This window comes from Mus musculus, chromosome 11 (assembly GCF_000001635.26).
Source record: "Mus musculus strain C57BL/6J chromosome 11, GRCm38.p6 C57BL/6J".
In the NCBI taxonomy this organism is placed as follows: domain Eukaryota; kingdom Metazoa; phylum Chordata; class Mammalia; order Rodentia; family Muridae; genus Mus; species Mus musculus.
The window spans coordinates 61,672,781-61,683,282 of NC_000077.6; the positions used below are offsets into that span (position 1 = coordinate 61,672,781).

Consider the following 10,502-nt stretch of genomic DNA (forward strand, 5'->3'; position numbering starts at 1 on the left):
TCAATCTTTCTCCCCATATCTGACTTTGTTTAAAGTGCTATTTTTGAAATGATTCTCCACTATATTTTCAGAGCACCGTGTCTGCTGGCTCAGCCAGACACTTGGTATTGACCACTGTTTATCTGTGGGCACATTCTATTCCTTAGGCCTTCATGTCCAACCCAGGAAGGAAGGTGGTCCTGAGAACTTGAAGCGCCTGTCTTCCCACTGGTGTGGTGGCAGCATCAGGCAAAATAGGCATAGAAGAAAATGTTGACACACATGAGGAAGATGGCGTTGACATTACACACGCGGGCCCAGAAAGCACGTTTCTGGGGTGTTTGGCCATCACCTAGAGGAGGGTGAAATAGGCCAGTGAGGGATGAAGGCTATACTTTCAGTCCCCATACCTCCAGCCCCAGCCTGAGGAAGGATGAGGAGCGATTGCTGGGTTACCCACTTACCTGTTTTAGTTCCTAAGGACCAGTTTGGAGCCAGAGTCCACCAGGTGAGGTTTTCAATCTGCAGAGAAAGGGCGTGAGAGGTGTAGAGAGCAGCCCCGGAGAAGATGCGGGTCAGTTAAAGAAGGAAGCTTAGTTCAAACAAAGATGAAGGTCTGGGCCAGCAAGGTTTAGGAGTCAACCGTGGGGGTACCTGGCATCATAAAGGGGCAGAGATCTGGATGTGAACAGAGTCAGGAATCCGTCAGAGACAGGTCAGGAATGGGGCCTGTGGTAACTGGGGTCAGGAGATGTGACTGCCTCACCTGTCTTTGCTGAGGGGGCGGGCTCAGTAGGCTCCCAGCGGCCATCACAGCACAGGTGAGGAGGAAGAGGGCAATGGCAAAGTGCAAGTAATGTAGGCTGCGGAGGGGGGCTGGCCGGGTATCGATTTGGCCGCACGGGGGCTCCGGGTACAGGAATTCCAGGACCAGCCTCAGAGCACCCACCACCAGCCCAGCCATCAGGCCCCAGAAGGCCCCCTGGGGAAAGGAGAGACAGAGGAAGATCTCAAAGGACTTGCGGAGTACCCTTAAGGGAATCCCATCGGATCTGTCTGTGCCACCCACCTGTTCATTGGCCCTCCTCCAGAAGATGCCCAGGATGAAGATGGCGGTGACAGGGGGCGCCAGCGAGCTGGTCACTGACTGCATGTAGATGAAAAGCTGACCACTGTTAGAGCCCTGCAGGACCGGGATCCAGGCTACACTCACACCGATGAGCACCACGATGACCAGCCTGCAGGTGGCAGAGGCCAGCCCTGCCTCAGTTCTTCACTGCCCCCCCCCCCAAAAAAAAACTGCCTCTGGACCCCTTTGCACATTTCAGCACAGGCCACTAAGAACCACGAGCTCTTGCTCCTTTTCCTAACATGATTCCCTGCCAGCCATTCAGCTTTGTTCAGGCTTGCGCATGCTTGGGTCCGGCAGTGTTTTCCTGAGCTGGCCAGGCATTTGGGGACGGTGAATGACACAGTGGCCCTCATATCTGAGCCAGCCTGGTGGGACTTAGAACACTCACGGACCTTCTGACTTCTTGGCAGAAACCGCACCATCCCAGCTAGCATATCCTTGGCTCTCTGCCCTCAGTCCTTCCTTGGTGGGTGACCCCAATCTACCCAATAGGGGCCCTGCGCGGGCCCTTCCCTCCTCCAAAGGCCTTGTGGGAGGCTCCTGGAGTTGACTTTGCAAACAGCAACCTACCCCTCCTGCCGGTCCCATGCCTGAGGAAACCCGGGGTTGGGGGTGGGGGGGGGAGTGTGGGTCTGGAGGCCTTGAATGAACCCTAAGGCCTTGAAGGTTGCACCACCCTGCTAGTGCTGGAATCCCACCTAGCTGAATTCTCTCCCCCTTCACCCATAAGTACGGTGGTGGTGGGCGAAGCCCGTGGCCCGGCACCGTGCAGGACTGAGGAATTGTGTGCTGGTAGGCGGGTGGGGTTCCCCCCCAACACACACACCCTCTGCCTTCCCACTTTGCATCTGGCTAGGCTGGGGGGCAGAGAGTGGCAGAAGGAGGAGGTGCTGCTTTGATTGAGGCTAATTAACCCTTAGACCGGCGCACAGCTGGGCGCGGCATCTTCAAAGCCAGGCGGCCCCCACTGACACTCCCTCCACCCTCCAGCCCGAGGGCTGCGCAGTTCCTGGGCCTTGTGTTGTCACTGCAGTCCATCCTTCAAACCAAGCCCCTGGATGAGGAGGCGGCTGCCACTTCCTAAAGCAGCCTCCAGGGGCGCGTTCACATCCAATCTCTCCTAGGTGGCTGGCGCAATGTGTGTTGGAGAGGGGTGGGGGGAGGGGCTCTGAGTCTTCCATATTGTCCAGCTGGACATAGAACTAAGAAAAGAGACAGGATGGAGCAGCAGGGAGGGAAGGAAAGAAGAGGGGCACCACTGTCCGTTCACAACACCTCAACTCGGTTACCCCTGACAGCTCTCCTACTTATAGTAAGAGCTATGAAGAGCCAGCCTCTGAGAGACCAGGGAGACAGGAGGCATGAGGGCCACAGGCCAGGTTGTAAGGACTACTACAGTCCCAGGCCAGAGAATGGAGGACCCACTGTGGGACAGGACAGGGAGATTTTCAGATTCAAGGCCTAAGAGATGGGAATCTCAAGGGATTTCTTTCAAGGAAAAAGTTGTCTCAGAAGGACTAGCCTCTGGACACACAGCAGCTGCAGAGAAGCCGGAGCAAACAGGTGGTCAGAAGTCATGGGACCAGATCTGGTAGATAAGAACCTGAACGGCTATAAAAGCCAGAGGCTCCCTGCCTGCAGATGAGCTCATGACACCCTGGCTCCCAGGCATGCCCCAACAGGGCTCTTCTCACTGAAGCTGGCTGCTTTGCATCACAGGGCAACTACTGGGAGAGCCCCTGCCCCAGGCCTGGCAGCCAGGCTTCAGGAGGAAGTCTTCATTAGTGGGAAAGGAGCTGGCACACTAGGTGCCCACTCTCCATTGCCCTGGCCTGTCCTACCACACATGGGCCAAGCACAGGGGTAGGGCGGAAGTGTCTTGCAGGAGTCCATTTGGACATATTGGAGGGATTTATCTGGTGGTGGTGGAGCACAGTGGGACAGGACTCGTAGCAGAGGCCATAGGTGGGCTGAGTAAATTAAAACTGAGTGGCAGGAGGAAATGGCAGGTCCTCAGAGCCTGAGACAGGGACACCCTTGTGGCCTGGGTGTGACCAGTTTGAGGATTAGCTCTGGGTTCCATATAAGGTACTTGAGCAAACCAGAAGGCTCAGAAAGATCCCTGGTGTAGTTGGGGGAAGCTGACTCCTATGCATCCTTCAAAACCCAAGTCTGGTGAGGACCCCCACAGGCAGATAGTGGTCCTGGGGGAGCCCCTTCCTGCCTCACCCATACCGTCCCACCAGCAGCAACTCTCGCTCCCCCGCGCTGGGCCGAAGCTGCCTCCAGATGTCCATGGTGAAAAGCGTGCTGCTGCTGTTGAAGATGGAGGTCAGGGATGACAGGAGAGCAGCCATCATTACTGCGATCATCAGCCCTCGAAGACCTGAGGGCAGAACAGAGCCCCCCAATGTGACCCTGCGCTGCAGGGAGAGAGGCAAGCTGAGGAGACTGGAAGTGATCAGGACTCAAGGGGCAGCCAGTGGCAGGGCTGTGGGAGACTTCTGAAAGGGCGGTGGAGCCGGGAGCCTGGAAGTAATTACCCAGTGCTTGGGCTGCTCTCAGTTCTGGTGTCTACCTCCTGCAGATCCTGAGCTGACAAACCACTTTTCTTGCCCCAGCTTCCCTGGAGGGAGCATCCAACCTGCCTGAGAGTGGGGAGCCTAAGGGACAGCTTCAGGGTCAGGGAAAGCAAGCATGGGGCCCTATGCTAGAGGCCACACCTGAACAGACAGTTACCACTTCCTGTACACAGCAAGTTCCAGCAGGCATGGCGGATTACTTCTTGTCTCTGGGAAAGAGCCTTGGTTGAGGGAAGGCATAAGAAACCCACCCTACTATTTCCTGTGAGTGAGAGGTCCCTAGCCAGGCAAGACAGCATTTTGGGATTTACGGGCTCCAAAGGGCTCAGAACACTCAGTGCTGTGGTGCTCAGTCTGGTCACCTCCTATGTGTTCCCTCCTTTTTAGCAGACAGACTCTTTGCCTCTACCTTCCACTCCTAGAAAGGGGTGGTAACCCAGCTTGAGTTCAGTTCTGCAGTGTGGCTTCCAGGCATCCTCAGGCTGACTAGGATGGGGCCCAAAGGAAAGTAAGTTAAGCCATGGTTCCCCCAACATTTTCCTATCCTGACTCCTTAGTGTATAGGGACTGGTTTGACTTGGTGTTTATTACACCCATTTCTCAGACAGGCCTAGAAAGGGTTTAGAGACCCAACAAGTGTATGTCAGTGCTAGGCTCAGTCCTTGGCTCAGTATGGAAGGGGAAGCAGGAAGCCTGAGTTGGGATGGTTGGGCCCCATGCCAGGCAGTTTCCTTGTGTCATTAGGCTTAATCCTGGCAATAACCCTTAAGGTGGGTAGACTCATTATCCCCAATTTATACATGAGGACGTCAGGCTGCAAGCAGAGAAGTGGCCTGCTCTACATAACTCCACTGGCACACAGCAAGAACCAAGGTCTATTCCCTGGTGTGTGTATCCACATCTGGGGTTGGCCCTGTGGAAAGGAAGGAGGGAGGAAGGGAGTGAAGGAGGGAGGGAGGGAGGGAGGGAAGGAGGGAGGGAGGGAGGGAGGGAGGGAGGGAGGGAGGGAGGAATCTTAGCATCCAGATGAGTCAAGACTGCAGGGCTCAAAGATCTGCGCTTAGGGTGAGACTTCCCCCAGCCCTAGACTGTTGCTTCTGCTTGCACATCTCCTTGGCTGGGGAACTCACTACCCAAAACGTGATTAGCATGGTTACCACAAGGAACCATGGGGAAAAGCCAAAACCTGCCCATGGCTCTTCTTACTAGCAACTGTAATCTTTGGGGAGCTCACTCTTGTAAATATGGGTGCTGAGGGTCCTGGACTCCTGATCTCAAAGGAGTAAGCAGTGGACTTCACTTTGTATGTCATCCTGGGCCTCAGCTTCCTCATGAGGAGTTCATAAAGAGATCACGACAAGGCAGTAGGTAGCCTTTCTGCAGAGGTGACACACATGCCTGTGACCTTGGTAGGTCACTTCACATCTCTAGCCCTTCCTGTTCTCAGATTAGTTTCTGGGCTGGTGAGATGGCTCAGCGGTGAAGAGCACTGACTGCTCTTCTGGAGGTTATGAGTTCAAATCCCAGCAACCACATGGTGCCAATCAACCATCCATAATGACAAACAAACAAACAAACAAAACTATGAGCTGGAGCAAGCGGGGCAGAGGCGAGGAGCAGGGCCAGAGCAAGAGGGAGAAGGGAAGAAGGGTAAAAAACAAAGATTGGTTTCTTTTATGTGTATGTATACTTTCTTGCATGGGTTTATGTGTTATCTGCATGTGCAGGAGCTCCTGGAGGCCAGCAGAGAAGGTCTGGTCCACTGGAGCTGGAGCTACAGAGAAGTCTCCATATGAATGTTGGAAACCAAACCTGATCCTAATGCACGAGAATCTTCTCAACCACCAAGCCATCCCTCCATCCCCAAGTTCCCCATCTTTAAATGAAGAAGAGCCCAGCCAAGCAGTCTGAGGAAGGAGAAAGAGCTGACGTGGGAAGTCTGGGCCTTTACTTCTGGGCACTTCTGTCTGTGCCGAGTGGATGGCACAGGGACTCGTGCAGGATGCAGGGTGGACCCCACAGCTCCAACCCTTACTCACCAGGACCTTTCATCTGTCCATGAGATAGTCACTCACCTATGGGCATCAGCTCCATGACCAGCTTCGGGTAGGCAATGTTGGAGCAGCCAATCTCAGCCCCACAGGCTCGCAGACACTCGGATGGTACCACACAGCCCACATCGTCTGTGAGAAATAATACTTGTGTGTCACGCGCACACATGCGCGCGCGCATACGCACACACACATGCACACACGCACACCAGGCTAGCCTGAGCTGGCTTAGTGGCCCTCAGTCTCTGCCTCAGTTTCCCAGAGCTAGTCCCTGGGGCTCGGACCCCTGGATATCCTCCATTGCTGGCCCTCTTCTTGCTTCCTCTTCCCAGCCCCAAACCAGGGGTTCCTGGTGCTGTGCCTTAGCTGTGACCCTGTGCTGGTGCTTGGTGCCTCTACACCCTCCTTAAAGTGGAAGCAGAGGCAGGAGAGGGAACACCTGCACATCATGGGGCAGCACATCACCCATTGCCTCTGTCTAGCACCCCAGCTCCCAGGACCATCTTACCTGCTTGTGCTTTTTAGTACACACCCTGTACTTGAATGCCTTCGTATCTCTGCAGTCACAGGCTTTCCCCCCTGCATGCCACTGACCCATTAACGCCCATGGCCACCTTTGTTTATCTCCTGCTCCTCCTCTGACTGCTCCCACCTGTCCACTTGCCTAGAGCTCCTGAGGCCCAAGATCAGTTCCTCTTGTTTGTTTACTACGCCTCCTTCCTCACCAGTGCTGGGGCACCCCAGGGCAGACACCAGTTTTGAATCATCTCAAGTTCCAGGCATCGCCCAGCCCAGGGCTGGGCCCAGAGGAGATAGTCTGAACTTTTGCTGAATGAAAGCATGAGCAAGTGAGAGGAGGGAGGGGGAGGAGGGAGAAGAGAGGAGGGAGGAGGGACGATGGAGGAGGGAGGAGGGAGGACAGACTAAGGAGGAAAAGGGAGAAAGGTTCTCAGGATAAGCCCCACACAGTTCAGGTACTCTCACCCACCTCCTCACTGGGGTGCTTTATAACACTGAAGAAGAAACAGTTGCCTGAGACACACAGATGGTCCCAGAAGAGAGCTTGGGACCCTGTGGAAGGCTCCTGAGGCCTCATGGGCCTGGGACTCATAGATTTGCATACTGGCCCAGCCCTGCTGGTTCTGCCACTGGAGAACCCAACCCTCCTGGGAGGAAGAAACAGCATCCCAGCACATAATGACTCTTAAAGCCAGGTAAGGGGATCCCCCAAGTTCCCTGTGCCTGATTCAGACTCCTCCCTCAGAGTTCTTCCTATGGATGCCTGGGCTGGACAGCAGCAGAGGCTGATAGATTCCCAGAGTGCCACCTCTAGGGCAGTTGGAGCCAGCAAGGGTTCTGGCTTCTGCAGCCAGGGGATTCTTGCAAACTTTACCAGGTCATCTGTCCATCCTGCAGGGGGCCATACCAGAGCTGGGAACCCCCTCCCCGTATCCTCCTTCCCTGTGGCCAGTGTCAAGTCCAGCTTGGTTCCTGGGGACAGGATGTCATCTCTTCACTGCTCCATCTACCTACCAGTCTGCCCAAAACTTGTTCTGAGCATCATCTTGGGAGGTTTCCCTGTAAGCTTTAATTTTTCTCAACCCTAATTTTAATAATGGTTCATAAACATTTTAACCTCCCCAACACCCACCAGAGGTAGTGGGAAAGAAAGGTTATTAGGATACAGGGGAAGTGGACCTGTTTAGAAATTGTTCTTTGGAGCAAATCCCATCTGCATTGCCAGGAAATCGGCAGTTCAGTTCCCTGGAGTCAGCAGTGGCAGCTCGATCCACTCGCAAACGCTATACAAATACACCAGCAGTCCAGATTGGTAGTGTCGGGACAGCAAACACCAATTAGCAGTGGCAGCACAACCTAGCAGAGACAGCCAGGCCTCAGCAGAATCAGCAGGAGACAGTGAGGAACCAGGACCACCAGGGATACCAGAAGTTCTTTACTGTGTCTCTCTCTCAATGAAGCGCAGATCAGCGAAGAATGGAGACCAAGAAGTGTTGCAAAGCTAGCTATGCGAGCAAGCCAAGGCCCTCGTCATTGTCCGTTGGGTCCTATTTATACTCCCTCCAAACACTGCGTATCTAACCTCCATGGGTTTTGCCTCAGCATGTAAGTCTGTCTTAGCAAATCCGTGAGTCTTTATCAGCTTACATTACTCTGCCAATCGGCCCGAGTCCTCAGAAGCAGCAAGAAGCGACCAGCACACCACTGGAAGTGTTTTGGTGTGTTTCTCTCTATGAAGTCCCAACAAACAATGACCAATAAGCAATAGTAAGGCATACCAATACCATCCAGTGTCATCCACTGTCTCTTGTGTACCTTCCCATCAGACATCATGTGTCCTTTCATATGTTTGCTTTAACAAAAACATCCTTTCACCTGTGTCCTCTTCACAAAAACACCCTTTCACATGTCTGCCCCAGCAAAACACCACCCAACACAACTGACTTTCCAAAGAAACCACAAGTTCCCACTTCGTTTCCCCATACTCCACAGAGGGTCACAAGGGTGGGATTGTGCCAAACCCTTGACTACCTTCATTCCTCAACAGCAGGCAGCACCCAAGCTCTTAGGGACATCTCTGAGCCTCTGCATCTGCTGTTCCCATTCCTTGGATCACCCTTCCCTCCTCATAAGCCTAAAGAATTTAAGCTCATTCCTCTGAACTCACAGATGTTTGGTTTCTCCAGGTCTAGTAGCAATATCAGCACCAATAACCATAAAACTTCTGTCAGCCTTGTTTCCCATCACACTAAGGCTATGAGGTCCCTGAGAGAATCCTGGGTTTCACACAGGCCTAGCATAGCCAACACATGGCAAATGCTGCCCAAGTGTGTTGACCAGCTAGCTGAATGACCCTCTCAAGGTAATCAAGATGCTCGCTACATTCCACCTAGTACAGCCTGGCCCATCTCGAGGAGCCTGCCCAGATGCTGTTTGGCTCGTAGGTTCTGGGAAAAGGCACATGGGTTCCACCAGGACACTGGTTTTCCCAGACCCTTGCTGTACAGTACTGAGTAATTCTTTAATGTCTTCAAGGCCGTTTCTTCCTGGATATGACAAAAACCTAACCTCAAAGATCAAACTTTCTGTAAACTCAGCTCAAAATGTATCACAGATTGGAATACTAACAACAGATCAAACTCTTGGGGCTAGATCAAAAGTTCTTTGACACTACACCAAAAACATGATGTGTGACAGGTAACACGGGTGAAGTGACACCCTTTGTTCAGTGCCATGAGAGGTGCTGCAGACTGGGAGAGACCATACTCCCCCCCCCCCCCCACACACACACCAAACAAAGACTCTGTATCTACAATACACAAAGAGTGCTAGAGGCTCAGGAAAGGAAGCCATCAAGAAACGAGCCAAGCTACAAACAGACCCTCAATGAAGAGGACATTCGGAAGGCAGGCAGACACCTGAGATGCTAGCTAGAGTCAGGCGAGAGAGAAAGGAGGGAACCTTAACTGAGAAAATGTCTCCATAAGATCAAGCTGTAGATAAGCCTGCAGGACATTTTTTAAAATAGTGATTGATGGGGGGGGGGGGCGCCCAGCCCATTGCGGGTGGGGCCACCCCTGGGCTGGTGGTCTTGGGTTCTCTAAGTGAGTAGACCGAGAAAGCCATGTGAAGTAAGCCAGTAAGTAGAACCCCCATGGCCTCTGCTTCAATTCCAGCTTCTGGGTTCTTGCCTTGAGTTCCTACCTTGCCTTTCCTAGAGGAGGGACTGTTACCTGGAAGTATAAGGAAAATAAACCCTTTCATTTTCAAGTTGCTATTGGCCATGGTGTTTCATCACAATAGAAACCCTAACAAGGACAACAAAAGCCATCAGGATTCATAGCACAATAAGACTACTGGAGCATAGAGTGCTTATTTACCATATGAAAGGCTAGGCCTCATCCCTCGAACTGCAAAATAAATAAGTAACCACAATAATATCCTATACAAATATGCAAATGGATAATGAGCATGTGTTGGCCACATGAAAGACATTCACATTGTTGGTGGGGCTAGAAGACAGCCCAGAATTCTAGACCGCACTCTGGAAATTTGCTAATGATGCTGCCATTTCCACGGGATTAGGAGATAGAAAATGGCTGTCAAGGTTGGGGTGGGGACCTGGCTGCTTAGTTCTAATAAGTAAGGGCTCTGCAGTGTCACAATCCTGCTAGCTTTGGTTGGCCTCCAGCCTGCAATTCTGTAATCCTGCCACGCATTCCAAGTCCTGGGATTAGAGGTGTGCATATCTTGATGGTAATGGTTGTTAAACCTATACATAATGACAAGGCTGTATACCCCACTCCCCAGCGCTCACGCGCACGCACACACACACACACACACACACACACACACACACACAAGATCTGATGCAGCTCTGTGGATGGCCCAAAGGATTTTCTGGCCAAGACAGTCATATCAGATGAAACTGGAGAAAATGAATAGCCTCTCCATTCACTCTTTACAGCTTCTTGTGACTTGAGTGGAGCAGATGAGCCTTCCAGCCAGAGGGCCAGGTTCCTTAATGAAGCCGGGAACTCCACAGTGGTAAGAACAAGAGAATAAACTGAGGGTCAGCACATCTTTGTTGAGGGTACAAGACTCACACTCATCACTGCCCCTCTCTGCTCCTTGGGAATGGGAGGTAAGGAGGTGACTCAGGTGCCCGAGGTGGGCAAGAGTGCCAAGCAAGAGCAGGTATGAACCACAGTGTTCACCCAGTGTAAGGCCTGATGAGGA

The 10,502-nt window shown here is 52.7% G+C and overlaps 1 protein-coding gene across 5 annotated transcripts in view; it reads right to left on the bottom strand.

The window, feature by feature from the left end:
* Position 1: 1 nt before the first annotated feature.
* Positions 2-10,502, bottom strand: part of Slc5a10 (solute carrier family 5 (sodium/glucose cotransporter), member 10) — a 48,036-nt gene continuing 37,535 nt past the window's right edge. For 3 of the 5 annotated variants that reach the window (XM_006531980.4, XM_006531978.4, XM_006531979.4), the window contains 6 exons: positions 5,769-5,876; positions 3,347-3,497; positions 1,049-1,217; positions 746-961; positions 444-501; positions 65-331 (listed from right to left, as the gene is read on the bottom strand). In XM_006531980.4, coding sequence (XP_006532043.1) covers positions 225-331; positions 444-501; positions 746-961; positions 1,049-1,217; positions 3,347-3,497; positions 5,769-5,876 — 809 coding nt within the window. In that variant the 3' untranslated portion in view covers positions 65-224. Of the gene's footprint in view, positions 332-443; positions 502-745; positions 962-1,048; positions 1,218-3,346; positions 3,498-5,768; positions 5,877-10,502 lie in introns of all 5 variants that reach the window. The other 2 variants (NM_001033227.2, NM_001382268.1) reach the window with 2 other exon arrangements.